General features: G+C 41.0%; 1 protein-coding gene across 6 annotated transcripts in view; it reads left to right on the top strand.

Annotated features, from left to right (window-relative positions):
* Positions 1-16,392, top strand: part of GOLGA4 (golgin A4) — a 318,629-nt gene that overhangs the window by 140,105 nt on the left and 162,132 nt on the right. For all 6 annotated transcript variants that reach the window (XM_033930559.1, XM_033930558.1, XM_033930557.1 and 3 more), the window contains exons 9-10: positions 6,638-6,825; positions 9,152-9,235. In XM_033930559.1, the coding sequence (XP_033786450.1) occupies positions 6,638-6,825; positions 9,152-9,235 (272 nt within the window). The remainder of the gene's footprint in view (positions 1-6,637; positions 6,826-9,151; positions 9,236-16,392) is intronic.

Genomic DNA, 16,392 nt, shown 5'->3' on the forward strand with positions numbered 1-16,392 from the left:
CTCCTCTTTCCTCAAGTACTCCTGCTTTGCACAGATAATCAAGTTGCAATGTACTACATCAACAAACAGGGTGGGACGGGTTCTCGCCTGTTATGTCGGGAGGCTCAAAAGATTTGGTCTTGGGCGACAGCTTGCCAGTTATTCCTGAAAGCTGTCTACATTCAGGGAGAGCAGAATTCCTTAGCAGACAAGCTAAGCAGAATTCTCCAACCTCACGAATAGACTCTCGATCCCTTGACTCTTCAGACCATTTCGCTCAATGGGGCACTCCTCAGGTGGACCTTTTTGCGGCTCCTCACAATCATCAACTACCCCGATTTTGCTCCAGACTCTACTCCCCTCATCGTCTGGCGGCAGATGCATTTCTCCTGGATTGGACCAATCTATTCCTTTATGCCTTTCCCCCTCTACCTCTCATGTTACGAACCTTATTCAAGCTCAAGAGGGAAAAAGCCACCATGATTCTCATCGCTCCACGGTGGCCCAGGAAACATTGGTTCTCCCTTCTTCTTCAACTCAGTTCCAGGGAGCCCATACTTCTTCCAGTGTTTCCTTCTCTGCTTACTCAGCATCAGCAGTCCCTTCTACATCCCAACCTACAGTCTCTGCACCTGACAGCTTGATATCTCTCGGGCTGAGCTCGTCTCACTCTCTTCTTTCTCAGCCTGTCCGTTCTATTCTTGATGCTTCCAGGAAGCCGGCCACTCTTCAATGTTACCAACAGAAGTGGACCCGGTTTTCTTCCTGGTGCTTTCAGCATCATCATGATCCAACTTCACTAGCAGTAGAACTTGTATTGGATTATCTTCTTTCTTTGTCTAACTTTGGTCTCAAGTCTACCTCTATCAGAGTCCACTTCAGTGCCATTACTGCTTTTCATGAGCCAGTTCACGGAAAACCTCTCACGGCTCATCCTTTGGTTTCCAGATTCATGCGGGGACTTTTCAATGTGAAACCACCTCTCAAGCCCCCTCTTGTTGTCTGGGATCTTAATGTGGTTCTTTCCGCCTTAATGAAGCCTCCTTTTGAACCATTGGCCACAGCTCATTTCAAATTTCTCACTTGGAAAGTCATCTTCCTTATTGCTCTCACCTCTGCCAGGAGGGTCAGTGAGTTACATGAACTAGTTGCAGATCCACCTTTCACTGTCTTTCACCATGTCAAGGTGGTTCTACGTACACATCCAAAGTTTCTCCCTAAGGTTGTCTCTAACTTTCACCTTAACCAGTTCATTGTCTTACCTGTATTCTTCCCGAAACCTCATTCTCATCCTGGGGAACAGGCTTTGCATACTTTGGACTGCAAGCGTGCTTTGGCTTACTATTTGGAGCGCACTAAACCTCAGCACTCATCTCCTCAACTTTTTCTATCTTTTGATCCCAATAAATTGGGTCGTCCTGTTTCTAAACATACGCTATTCAATTGGCTTGCTGCTTGCATCTCGTTCTGTTATGTCAGACCGGACTGACACTGGAAGGTTCTGTCACGGCCCATAGGGTTAGAGCTATGGCAGCATCTGTGGCTTTCCTCAGATCAACTCCTATTGAGGAAATCTGCAAAGCTGCTACTTGGTCCTCAGTTCATACTTTTACGTCTCATTATTGTCTGAATACATTCTCCAGACGGGATGGTCACTTCAACCAATCTGTTTTACAAAATTTATTTTCCTAATGGCCAATCTTCCCTCCATCCCTCCTTTTTGTTAGCTTAGAGGTCACCCATCAGTTAAGAATATGCTGCCTGCTTGTCCTGGGATAAAGTACAGTTACTTACCGTAACAGGTGTTATCCAGGGACAGCAGGCAGATATTCTTACGTCCCACCCACCTCCCCGGGTTGGCTTCTTAGCTGGCTTATCTTAACTGGGGACCGCGCGCCTCCGTCGGGCGGGAAGGCACTCGCGCATGCGCGGTGCGGCCTAACTAGAACTTTCTAAGTTCTTAGAGTGCAATCACTCTAAAATTGTCCGTACCGGGGCTCCGTCGGTGCCGTCACCCATCAATTAAGAATATCTGCCTGCTGTCCCTGGATAACACCTGTTAAGGTAAGTAACTGTGCTTTCTTTCTACTCTATTTTCCATTTTTATATATTTTTTAATTATTATTCCAGATAATTTTGTAACTCCAGTAACATGCTGCAGGGTGTGTAGTAAAGGGCTTCACTGCTGACCTTTGACCTTGATTGAGTATGATGTTATCAGCTTTTCTAGTTGCTGAAAGCCTTCGACCTTTAATTGAGCACGATGTGAATCTCCATTTTCTGCTCGATTTATAATGGTTCCTCTTTCTGCCCTCACTCCTGTAGCTGATTAGCTATGATTGACAGCTTTCTGCTTTAGCCAGTGGTATGATTTTTGCAGGAGCAACTAACTGTTTGCCAACTCATCTCCCATGTGATCTTTGAATGCACGCATGCCATAATGCTGCAGTTTTATTTATTTATTTGCACAAATATCAGCTATGATTTAACAGATCTAGGAAATTACTCTGTGAATGAGTGTTAAATGAAGCGCAATTTCATGTTCCATTTTCTTCATAGAACAAAATTTTAAAAAGTTCAGATTATGAATAGAACTTTTTCTTTTTCATTTAATTTTAAAAAGATTTTTATCCCCCGCTGTAAAGTATCTCCTTCCTCCAAGCTCTTTTCATATAACTCCCTTCTCCTTAGCCTCTTACCTCATCAATACCTGGCAAGACTCTCTGTCATTCTATTTTGCTGAACAGTTATACATAGTGGTGTCAACCTTATTTTAGTCAGTGCCCTTTTCTGCTATTTTATTGATAGAGCAGAAGCATTGAGCATCTTTCTTCTGCCCCAGGAAAAAGTGGTCTTCTAACTGTTGAACCCAACTTTTAAAAATTTTCTTAACAAAACAGGAAAAAACCTCAAAGAATAACCAGAACAAAAAAAATGCCTGTTTCTTCAGTTTAACTTCTTTGTAAATAAATTACAGGTTATTCAATATGAGAATCGGAATATTTTCAATTCTATACTAGGCTGTGAATAATAAATACCTTGGATATCTTTTATTAGGGAGAATAAGTTGTGACTAAACAATACCGAAAAAACAACCCTGCCAAAGTAACTTCCCCAAATATTAACCCAAAACAGGAAAAACCTGCATAGGATGAGCTTTACTTATACACCTTAAAACAATAGTCGTAGACCTATGTTCATAAATTTATGCATTCATTTTTGTATTAAAAGAAGTGTTCTCATGTGGCCATGTGCAAAAATAGTGCTTGAAAATAGTTACAAATACTATGGGCTCCTTTTACTAAGATGCGCTAGCATTTTTAGTGCACGCACAAGATTAGCGCGTGCTAGATGAAAAATTACCGCCTTCTTAAAAGGAGGCGGTAGTGGCTAGCGCGCGGGGCATTTTAGCGCTTGCTAAGTGCCCGCTAAAACTGCTTGCGTGCCTTTGTAAAAGGAGCCCTATACTTCATCAGATTTATGATAAAGAAATTAAACCAAACCAAGAAAAGGAAAAACAGATTGTTCAACTATTAATAAATCATGCTGAATCTGAACAGCCTGTATAAGCAATCCTAATTGTTGCAAGACCTCAAACACCTGAAGCACTACTTATGTATTTTTTCGTGCTCTTACTGGGGTTGGATATTCATCATCGGTCTTTGTGTGAATATTATTCTTATTTAATGCAGGCAATAATATTTAATTACATCTATGTGGTGAGCTAATGAGTTTAAGAATAGCACTTATCTTTTTCAGCCCAACGGCTACCCAGCCGTTTCACTGTTTTCCTCTTCATAATAGAACCTCAACCATGCATCACAGGAATGAATTGCAATAATAAATAATTAAATAAGTGAAAATCCCAACTTATATTATTTAGCCATTAGTTCATTAATATGTGTGAATAAAAAATACATGCATTTAATTATATTAACACTATATTACCTAAGCTAAAAACTTTTAATTTATATATTTATCAATTCATATATAACTTCAAAATCTATATCAATTTTGTTCTATATTTTTCTTTTTATATTTTTCATGTTTTTAAAGTTGATATTCTGTATTATTTTGTATTTTTTAAAAAGTTAATAAATAATTCATATAACTTAAATACTCTAGAACCGTTAGACCACTCCTCTACCTAACTGGGAGATCTTTTGTATTTATTTGATAACGAACATGCAATCGTATCGGCAACTATTGCACCTGCTAAATGGTTTAAAAAACCTTTAATTACTTATTGAAACTCCGAGATAAAAGCATTATTTTGAAGGAGAGTGTCTTTTAAAACACACTTGTTTGTTTACTTACGAATCTGCAATTGCTGAAATATATAATCTAATGTATATTATAGACCTAAGAGTCTAAAGTGCTAGTGCTTATTGTTTGTTCCGTTAGTGAGTTATATTTAAAAGAAAGAAAATGGCATCAATATTTAGCGGTATCTAATTGCTGCTGCTTATATCATCGAATGCCAAAAGCTTCCTAAGTTACTGCAAGTAAAAAATTATTTACTGAAGAGAATTAAATTGTACCTTACTTTGTTTAAGTGTTAACCAGCTCTCCTCTCACCACAAATGGCCCGTGCGAAGGAAACAAAATGGCGCCTGAATTTAAACAGAACGCCGCCAGGCCACCCAATGGAAGCTTACGTTGAATTGACGCTATTAACATCCTATCTTAAGCTAGCAAAGACCTTCAATAGAGAGAACGCTGCAGCCGACCTGAACCCCTAATTAACATGATTCCTAGCTTTATTGCAAAACAATCATCCCAAAAGATGCACATATACACATTACATTACATTACATTAGTGATTTCTATTCCGCCTGTGCCTTGCGGTTCTAAGCGGATTACAGTTAAAAGAGATCAGGACATTACCGAGAGAATTACATTACAACGATTTAAATAAATTACATGTTGTGGTATAGAAATACAAGTATAAGATATCTGAATTTATCGATAGAATAACTTGACAGGGTTCAAGTAGTTATAAGGTTCAGTGGGGAAAACAATATAGGCAACTGAAGAAAGATACCTAACTTTGAAGGAATCAGTTAAGTGGATACCTAAGGGAGATGCTTATTTAGGAGAAGGTTAAATGGATACCTAAGGGAGATACTTATTTAGGAGTTTGGATATTTTTGGTAAATGAGGTTCAAGGGGATGACTAGTGTGTTATTTGCTGGGGAGAGTGCATGTGCGATTGGGGAGGGGAATATTAAGTAAGGATGTGTTTTTTGAAAAGAAATGTTTTGATTTCTTTCCGAAACACTTCGATGTCTGTTGTTTTGATCATCAGTTTGGTGATGGTGGGGTCAATTTTCGCTGCCTGAGTTGCTAGAAGGCTGTCGTAAAGTTTCTTACGTCGGGTACCATTATGAGGGGGGAAGGTGAAAAGATTCTGAGTTCTTCTTGATCTGGGTAGTCGGTAGCGGCAAAAACGGTTGTTCAGGTAATTGGGGGGCCATACCATGGGTTACTTTGAAAAGTAAGCAGTAGAGTTTGAATTGAGTTCTTGCTTTTATCGGACGCCAGTGAGAGTCTACATAGGCGGGTGTGACGTGGTCGAATTTGCTGAGCGAGTAGATGAGTCTGATAGCTGTGTTCTGAACGGTCTGTAGTTGTTTTATCATAGTATTTGGGCAAGGTAGGTAGAGGCTGTTGCAGTAATCTAAGGAGCTGAGTATGAGGGATTGTACAATGATCTTGAAGTGAAGAGGAAACTTTGTTGCAGAGAGGAAGGGGAAGGAGGGGGTGCTTGTATCACTAGATATTATGCATCAGAACTCCCATAAAAGAAGGAACACAGATATTAAAATGATAAATAATGAATATTCTTCAGAAAAAAGCTTTCCATTCGATATTGTTGTTAAGTAAAAACTTATCTCTATTCCCCCCTCATCTGTTCCTTTTTTTCAATATGTATAACGGCCCAACGGAGTTCTGTAAACTGGAGATTCAACTCGCTGCAGTGTTTCTCCATAGGTGCCTCCATCCTTTTACATTTTTGATTGGAATGATGTTCATTCATCCTGATCTTAAAACTGCGTTATGGTACACATGGAATGGAGCAATGTTGCCCTTGATAAAGAAAAAGCTAAGTTGGATGAGGAATTTACCAAACTGAAGACCTCTTTGAGTGAATTGGAATTTACTAATAGTTATAAAAGTGTCCAAGAATACATGGAAAAATATAAAGAAGTCATCAAACGTCAAAAATTGAAAAAACAGTCGAGAGATGAAAAAGATTACTCTTCAGAGTTTAACAACAGTGCTAATGCCACAGGCCCAAGCATTCCAAGTGGTTCGTCCTCTCAGATGTCCTCAAATTCCAGTGATAGTTTGGCGGTTTTTTTTATCCACACGCAAGAAAAATTACCAAAGAAACAGAGGACAAAGATCCCAAGGCAGAGGACAAGTCCAACACCTCAATATTGGTCACAAAAGAAGAACCAGCAGTGGTAGTCAATTTATCCTGCTTCTTATACAGAATCCGGGCCTTAATGTATCATCTGCTAAATATTTCACTAGCATCAGTTGTCTAACAGTACAGTTACCTCACTTCCAATTTTTTTTATAAGATATGATTCTTCCCATATCACTTTCCATCATGATGCACTGATGTAAATACCACTGTGTGTTTTTGTAGATGGAGGCAGTGATGCATCAAAAACAATGGAAGCTCTACAGGTGAGGGTGAGACGCCAGGAGAACTTGCTTCAGCGCTGTAAAGAGATGATTCGCTCCCACAAGGAGCGCTCCAGCCAGCTGAGCAATGAGAAGGAAGCACTGCAAGAGCAGCTGGAGGAGAGATTTCAAGAACTGGAAAAGATAAAGGTAGGAGGGAGTAGCTGTCCTTTGTGGAGGCTTGAAATGTATTACTCGTCAGCATTATAGATGAGAGTTGAAATATTCTGCCTTTGAATATTATTCATACTGATGTACTTATAATCAAAGAGTTTTTGCCCACCCCCAACCAAAATAAATAAAAATTTGAATCTTGTATATTTGAGTCAATCCCTCCTCCCTCCCATTGTATCTGGTCTACCTCTCCGTTCTTCCCTCCCTCCCCTGTACTTTTAACTGATCTAAGTGTTGTGGATATTGTATTGTTTCATTTTGAAGTGAATTTATGCAAAGACCTTTTTTTAGGAGTCACAATACTGTATGAGCACCAGTTTAATCAATGAAGTGCACTGAAATGAGTAATTGTGGTTGAACTGTGTTTGTTGTCTCATTTTATTCACATATAGCACCTTCTCAGATAGATTATGGATGTGTGAATATAACATAACATAACAATCAGCTTATACCGCAGGACCGTGAAGTTCTATGCGGTTAACAAAAGATTATAATAGTGTATACAATTGAATAGATTGGAAATTATGTAACTTAAAAAAAACTAACAGAATAAATTACTAAAGTATGATGTCTGTAAGCATGGAAATTAATTACCCAGATATTTAAGAAACAAGTATGTCTTTAGGTTTCTTCTAAATTTCACATAAGAACTCGAAGACACGATTAAATTTTCCAAATCCTTGCCCCATAATGCTGCCTGATATGACAAAAGGTGCTGATGATGTTTTTTAAGTTTGCAACCCTTGAAGGGAGGAAAGACAAAGGGCTCCTTTTACAAAGCCGCACTAGGGCCTTAACGCGCGGAATAGCGCGCGCGCTAGCCGCTACCACCTCCTTTTGAGCAGGCGGTAGATTTTTGGTTAGCGCGCGCTAATCCGGTGCGTGCGCTAAAACGCTTAGCGCACCTTCGTAAAATGAGCCCTAAGTTCAAGTGCGAACTTCTGCATTTCTTATTTGCAAAAGTAAACAGGTCAATCAAATATTTGGGCGAAAGTCCGAACAGAACTTTGAAACAGAAACAACCAAATTTAAACTTCACACGCGCCTCCACTGGCAACCAGTGCAACTTCCGGTAAAATGGCATTATATGATCCTACTTCTTCAGCCCAAAGATCAATCTAACAGCCGCATTCTGAACCATCCGCAGTCGTTGCATATTTCTCTGAGATATTCTTAGATAAGCAATATTACAGTAATCGAGCTGACTGAGAACAAGAGACTGTACCAAAATTCTAAATGATTCTACATCAAAATAGGCCCTAATGGATCGCAATTTCCAAAGGGTAAAAAAAACTTTTCTAACCAAGGAATCCAACTGGTTCTTCAAAGTTAAACCCTGATCCAATATTACTCTCAGAATCTTTATAGTTGTTTGAACAGGGTAGCTGTGATTATTTACTATCAAAGGTGTATCAATATCATATGGGCGTGGAGAGGCCACAAAGAACTTAGTTTTTTCTGAATTTAGTTTTAATTTAAATTCAGTCATCCACTGTTCCATTAATCCTAATGCTTTTGTTGCCATGGGAATTATTTCTGAAAGTGATTTAGCAAATGAGATGATGATTGTAAAATCATCCACATAGTTAAACAATTTTATCTCCAAGTGTGATAATTGGGCACCCAAAGAGGATATATAAACATTAAAGAGAAGTGGGGACAGAGATGAACCCTAAGGAACACTGGACGGATTACACAAAATTTCTGATAGATCATCTTTGAAATGGACCTGATAGATACAAAATGTAAAAAAGCCTCGAAACCATTCCAATACCTCACCTCCGATGCCAATTGCATCCAAACATTCTAACAACTTCTCATGGTCCACCAAGTCGAAATCAGAACTCATATTGAATTGCTTAATCAAGGCATTGTGACCTATTCTAAATAAATTGCATAGATTGTGTGAAATAGCAGCAATTACTGTCTCTGTACTAAACCCCGATTGGGATCCATGTAAGAGAGAGACGTGATCAAGATAGTCCAATAGTTACCAGACCATCCATTATTTTCACAAAGAATGGAATAGATGTTGTCCGCTTAAGAGTAATTTTAACCTCTAGAGATTTCAGTATAATTGAATGCTTTTTCTAGAAAAGTTGTCATTAACATTTCATTGTAGCTTTGAATTTGTTCTTTTCTCGGTTAATTAGCTCAGATTTATCTAACTTGCTTCCTTACTTTTAAGTGTTTTCAGTTTTTGCTTTTTCTTTCCACTCAAGCATTGAAATAATACGAGGCTATAGACCTTTGTTGTTATTATCAAGAGCTTAAATATTAATTTCTCTTATCTGTTTGCCAGGACCTTCACACCACTGAGAAGACAAAACTAATCACCCAACTGCGTGATGCAAAGAATTTGGTTGAGCAGCTGGAGCAAGACAAGGTAATCAAAAAAAGAATGCGCCTGTGGATAAGGACAGTGGGACTAGAAAACAAACATTTGCAAGAATGACTGCTGGAGATCTTTGCTTTTTTGCAGCAACCGTAACCCATGAGAGTTGCTCCAGCTTATATTTGGAATTGTGTGTGTTGTAGTCTTAGCTTTGTTGCTTCCTGTTTGACCTTATCTCTAGCTCTTCTTTTATAAAACATTTGGAGGAAACCACTGCTTGCCCTGGATTGATGGCATGGAATGCTGCTACTATTTGGGTGTTTGTCAGGTACTTGTGTCTTAGATTGACCTCCGTGAGGATGGGATACTGGGCTAGATGGACCATTGGTCTGACCCAGTAAGGCTATTCTTATTTTCTTATGTCTTACACATTTTGGGAACAAAAGGTATGCATTATTATCATTTTTACTGTTTATATGTATGTAAGGCACCTTTATCTCCTCATCTGCATAAAACAGAACATTTTTAGGACCCTTAATTTTTTTAATAATATGCACCACACGTTTCCCCTGCAAATATTATGCTAAAAAGGACACAGATTTATTGCTATATTCAAAAAACCTATGTTTTAACTGCTGTTGTTGAAAATCCAACTTAGCTATATGTAAAGCACTCAAGTTAGCTTGGGTTTGTTGCAGTTGTTGCCACAACTTTGCAGAAGGCCTGCGTTTATATTGTTGTTCCAGAAACACCAAGTGCTCCAACAAAGCCAAGTGTTTCTGCTCCCGTTCACGTTTCTTCCTAGCACCCCACTTAATAATATGCCCCACAAGACGGCTTTCAAAGCATCCCTAAGATAACTATCAGACACCTTGTCCTTATCATTATCCTCCAGATAATGCTGTAGTACCTCTTTAAGATCAGTACAAATAGTCTGGTTCCCCAAAAGATAATCATTCAATTTCCAAAAACGCAAGTGGGGAGGAAAACCACACAACTTAACCACTATCCGTATAGGGGAATGGTCAGAGATTTGAATAGGTTCTATAGGAGTGTTCCTAAAAGAACCCCAATGCTGTCGTGAACACCATAACAAATCAATCCTGTTGTATGTTTTCTTTGCATGTGAGTAAAAAGTAAAATCTTTCTGAGTGGGGTGTTGCAATTGCCAAGCATCTACAAGTTCTAAACTATTAATCAAGTGGAGTAAAATCTTCCTATGGGAACAGCTATGTTCTCCCCCACCCTTAGAATGGGCCCATGTTGGATCAGGTACCATGTTAAAGTCCACCCCCCCACCACAAGAAAATAGCTCTGCTAGCAAATGAATCCAGGGGATCCTGCAGGGCTTGAAAGAAGTCCCCTTGGTGCGTATTGGGAGCTTAGACATTAATGACAGTAATTTGTTGTCCATTAAATTTTCCCTTGCTAAGCAATGCCCCTGCACAACTCTATAAAAATCCTCCAAAATAAAGGGGCAAGTGGAACGAATCAAGATCGCAATACCTCCCGTTTGCCCCCTTCCCTCCAGACCCGGAACCCCTTGTACCTAAAAGAAGAAGATTGCAACAAATGGAGCTCCCTAGGACCCATATACGTTTCCTGTAACAGAGCTATATCCCACTTTAAGCGTTTAAGATAATTAAGTACAATACTATGTTTACCTTTATCACTGAGACCATTAACATTCCAGGATCTCAACAAAAAAGTCAGAACCAACCTCTGCTGACTATGACTGTCCGAAATCCCCTTTTGCCGAACCCCTCCCCCTCCCCCACACCTCCCCTCCCTCTCATCCCCCCTCTGGCTAAATCACCCCACTCGCAGCCAGGATAAATCCCAGGAGGAAGATCCACCCCAGCAAGAGAATGAACAGTCTATCTTACTCCCACAACTGAACTATTGGAGTTCTTTATATAGTTTGGTCCCATTAAAACTACAGAGGAGATTGCAGTTAATAAAATACTGATGCAAGACTGATTTTTAAACTGGGAAAATTTGAAAGAGCAACACCACTTATAAATAGATTCATTGGCTTACAGTGAATTCATGAATATATTTAAAACTAACATGTTTGAGTAGCAGAAATCTGCTGCTTAATCTCAATGCTCCAAATATCTTTCAAACTTGTTTTTGGTTTCTTATTCAAATAGCCAGATATTAATTTTCTGCTACTCAATGGCCATGGATTTGGTCTTGGAGGATGAGGTGTACAGCGTCGGAATCTATGAGACAAATCTGGAGTTTTTTTGTTGCATAGAAGTTTTTAGATCCCCTGTTCGTTTGCAGAAATTAGATAGTTCTAAATCAAATAGATGCTGGCACTGTCATCTCAATATAGGGACACTGGATCATTTATTATTCTATTGTCCTTTGATACTCAATTTTTGGAGATCTATTTAGGAACATATTACTCTGATTCTGGAGGCTGGTTCCACTGACATATGAAGCGGTACTATGTGGAACGTTGTTATCTCCTACATCTCCAGTAGACAGATATTAAAACAGGTTGGGTATAATGACTGTGGTAGGCATGCAAATGATTATGAAAAATTGTAAGAATTGTGACCAATTAAATTTCACTTTTTGGTGGAATTCGTTATGCCTATGTTATAGATATGAGAAAATGCTTTCTGAGCAAGGGGGTTACAAATGGTTTAAACTGACGTGGGGTCCATTGACTAATTTTATTGATTCTAATTGAATGGTTTATCCAGGGGAGGGGGTAGGTGGGAGGGAGAAGGATAGTGTACAGGGAATGGGTTATTAATGATTTGTAAATGCTATTATATGGTTATTTTGAATATATTGAAATCGGGGGGGGGGGTGAAAATTATTCTGAATTAATTTATTGGTGGATGTAAGTGCTGTTTTTTCAAATAACTTGTATGAATTCTTGAATGCATTGTTTTTAGATTGAAAATGAATAAAGAAATATAAAAAAATAGAGCAATGCAAAGGTATTTATAACAAAAAAAATAGCATGTTTGGTTTTTAAATGTTTTCACAGTCAAAATGCTGAAGATTTAGGGTCTTTAGTTATATTTCCTACTAATTGATTGAATTCAAGACAAATAGAGATTTGATTTAGATTTTCCCTCTGTGAAGAACATTCAGCTAAAATCTATTGGAAGGCACAATTTTTTTTGTAGTAAAGTGTGGCAATTTGAAATCATATTCCCTCTTAATTTAGAAGATTGCCATCTTAATTGCATTTTAGGAAGGCTTTTAAAACATTTTTGTTTTCTAGGACTAATATTGAATTTAAAAGATTTTTTTAAAGGAAAATTTAATTCCCTTCATTGAGAATGTTTTTCTTACTGTAATCTTCTTTGAGTTCTTTGGGATAAAAACAGAATACAGTAGTACCTTGGATTACGAGTATAATCCGTTCCAGGAGCATGCTCTTAATCCAAAATGCTCGTTTATCAAAGCGAGTTTCCCCATAGAAAATAATGGAAACTCGCTTTGATGCGTTTCCCCCCCCCCCCGAGAACCGTCATTGCTCCCCTCGAAGGCCCCCCCCTGCGATCAGGCCCCCCCCCTTGCAATCAGGCACCCCCCTGCCTCGAACCGGCACCCCCGCCATGATCCGATCCCCCCCGACACGATTGGGCACGTTCAGAACGTGAACTCGCAGGCCTTGAGCATGCTCAGATGCTCAAGGCCCAGCAGACGAGGAGGCCGAGCTTCAAGAGTGCCCAGATGAGGGTAAGAAGCGGCGGGGGGGGGTGCGCAATTGTGTCGGGGGGATGTTGGATCATGGCGGAGGGGTGCCCAATCGTGTCGGGGGGGGTGCCCAATCGTGTCGGGGGGTCGGATCATGGCGGGGGGGTGCTGGTTCGAGGCAGGGGGGGCCGGATTGCGGGGGGGGGGGTGCTCGTAAATCGAGCCATGCTTGGTTTCCGAGGCACCGATTTTGCAAATGTTTTGCTCGTCTTGCAAAACACTCGCAAACCGGTGCACTCGTAAACCGAGGTACCACTGTATAAGATTTGGTATAGTATAAAAGGCAACAGGAGGCAAAGGACAGTTTTTGTCAGAGGCAGGGAAAGAGTGGTTATCCCAGGCAAGCAGGCAGCTATTCTTGACTGATGGGTGACGGCACCGACGGAGCCCCGGTACGGACACTTTTAGAGTGATTGCACTCTAAGAACTTGGAAAGTTCTGGTAGGCCGCACCGCGCACGCGCGAATGCCTTCCCGCCCGACAGAGGCGCGCGGTCCCCAGTTTTCTTGTTTCCGCGGAGCCAAGAAGACGCACGTTTCAACGGCTGTTGAACTTTTTCTAATTTTTTCGCCTTCCCGCTCGCGTAAACTTCTTGGGAAATATTGTTTCCCTCTTTTTATTTATTTTCTTTAAAAAAAAAAAAAAAAACCGAATTTTGGTTTTTCTTCTTATTTTTTTCGTTTTGCCCGGCGGGGCCTGCTGCCACCATCGAGGCCTCGGCCTTCGATTTGGCAGAAGCCGTGTTTACGTTCATGCCCCCCCAACCCGGCTTTAAAAAGTGCCAGCGGTGCGCGAGGCCTATTTCTAACTCTGACCCGCACAACTGGTGTTTGCAGTGCCTCGGACCTGACCATCGGGCATCCACCTGCACACGCTGTGCCACTCTCCAGAAAAGAACCCTTAAAAACCGTCAAATTCAGCAACGGTTATTATTCGGTACCGACATGTCGGACACGGCGGCACCGGTCCCTACTTCGACTCCGACACAGTCGGCACCCGTCTCGTCGACGCTGCGCGATACCGCGTCGGCGTCGCACCAGTCAGGTAAGCCGGCTAAGAAGCCTTCCCCGCTGGAGCGTCCTCCGGTCAAAGTAGCAGAGAGCCCAATCCTGCCGACCGCGAGGCGCCCACGGAAGCGCTCCGCACCGATAGAGGTAAGCCCCTCGACATCGGGTTCCTCTTCGGAGTGTAGAGCGGCACCCAAGGTACCGCAGAAGAGAAAAGCGGTACCGGTGCCTTCTTTAGACGAGCGCATTGCTGCCGTCTTACAAGTGCAATTGGAGACTAAGTTAAAGCAACTCCTTCCTGCACTACTGGTACCGAACCTTCCGGTACCGGTCCGGTCTGAGCCATCGGTGCCGATAGTTCCACAGCCCATGCTCTCGGCTTCCTCTTTGTCGGCACCGACACAGTCTACTTCCATGCCAGTCCTAGCACCGGAGTCGACTGCTCAGCATCAGGCTGTTCAAACGGCGGCACCGGTGCAACGGCAATCTCCCGGTACCGTCTCTATGAGATCAGGAAAATCGGTACGCAAGTCCCGACACCTAGATCCCTCCACTCCGGAATCTCGACGCAGTTTTCAAATTCGAGATCCTGATCTGTGGGGTGATTCAGAGGACCCTATGCTCTCTGAAGGGGAATGTTCATCTGGTGATGAGGATCCTTCTACTTTAGATCCATCCTCTAGACCAGATGTAACTTCATTCTCATCCTTTTTAAAAGAGATGTGTGACTCTCTCTCTATCCCCTTGGAGGCTGAGTCGAAAAAATCCAAAGCTTTTCTTGAAGCACTGGATTTTGACCAACCTCCAAGGGAATATCTCAAGCTACCTCTCCATGATATTACATTACATTACATTAGGGATTTCTATTCCGCCATTACCTTGCGGTTCAAGGCGGATTACAAAAGGTTAATTTACAAAAAACAGAGTTACAATGATTAGCTAGAGAGGTAAGTTGTAGATCTTATAAACATTTAGCGGGTTGTTGAGGGTGAGGTGGTTTGTAAAAGAGTTAATAGGTGGTCATAGTGGAGGTTCTTTTGTTATTATTAGTGCAGTAATGGGTAGATCATATGTCAGTTTTAGAGTTACTAAGAGGTCGTGGTGTTATTGCTGCTTCAGGAATTTCTTGAAAAGTGTGGTTTTTATTTCTTTTCTGAACGTCCTATAGTCTGGGGTGGTCATCAGAAGGTTGGAGATCTGGTTGTCCAGCCTTGCGGCTTGAGTGGCTAGGAGGCCGTCGTGTAGTTTTGTTCTTTTTACTTCCTTGATTGGGGGGGTATGAATGGGGAGTGCGTTTTTCTGTGTCTGGTAGTGGGTGCTTGGATGAGGCGATTGTTCAAGTATGATGGGCTGTCTCCGTGTAGGGTTTTAAATAATATGCAGTAGAATTTGAATTGGATTCTTTCTTGGATTGGAAGCCAATGTGAGTTGATGAAGGCTTCAGTGATGTGGTCATGTTTTTTCAATGAGTAGATGAGTCTCAGAGCTGTATTTTGGATTGTTTGGAGTTGTCTTATCGTAGTTGCAGGGCAAGGAAGGAAGAGGATGTTGCAGTAGTCCAATATACCTAGTATTAGGGATTGTACTATAAGTTGGAATTGTGTTCTTTCAAAGAATTTTCGGACTTGTCTCAGATTTCTCATGATTGCGAATGATTTCTGAATTGTTTTATTTATTTGCGGTTGCATAGTGCAGCATCTGTCTATGGTCATGCCAAGTAGTTTTATGGTGGTTTGGATGGGATATTTGATTGCGTTTATATCTAAGTTGGTTGTGGTTTGGACCTTGTCATTTTCGAGGAGGATGAATTTGGTTTTGTCTTGGTTGAGTTTAAGTTTGTGATTTTTCATCCAGGTTGTGACTGTTTCAAGTGTTTGGTGAAGTTTGTCTGTCATGGTAGGTTTAGAATGATCGTATGGGATGAGGATGGTGATGTCATCAGCATAACTATAGGTGGTTATGCCCAGATTGTCCAGATGCGTTCCTAGAGAAGCAGTGTAGAGATTGAAGAGGGTAGGGGATAGTGGAGATCCTTGTGGTACGCCGCAGGGGTTTGACCAGGATTCTGACTTTTCTTTGTTTGATTTTACACTGTAGGTTCTGAGTTTTAGGAATCCTTCAAACCAAGAGTATGCTTTATCTGAGATGCCTATTGCGTCTAAGATCTGTAGAAGGATGTTGTGGTCCACTAAGTCGAATGCCGCAGTTAGGTCCAGTTGTATGAGAAGCATTTTTTCCCCTGTACTAAGGTGTTGTCTGACGGTATCCATAAGGGAGCCTAGTAGTGTCTCTGTACTGAAGTTTGTTCTGAAGCCTGATTGCATGGGGTGGAGTAGGTTGTGGTCATCTATGTAATCGGTGAGGAGTTTGGCTACTAGGCCTTCTATAATTTTGACATATAGCGGAATTGAGGCTATAGGTCTAAAGTTAGATGGGTGGTTTTGTGGTGCTTTTGGGTCTTTTTGGATTGGG

This window comes from Geotrypetes seraphini, chromosome 2 (assembly GCF_902459505.1).
Source record: "Geotrypetes seraphini chromosome 2, aGeoSer1.1, whole genome shotgun sequence".
Taxonomy (NCBI): domain Eukaryota; kingdom Metazoa; phylum Chordata; class Amphibia; order Gymnophiona; family Dermophiidae; genus Geotrypetes; species Geotrypetes seraphini.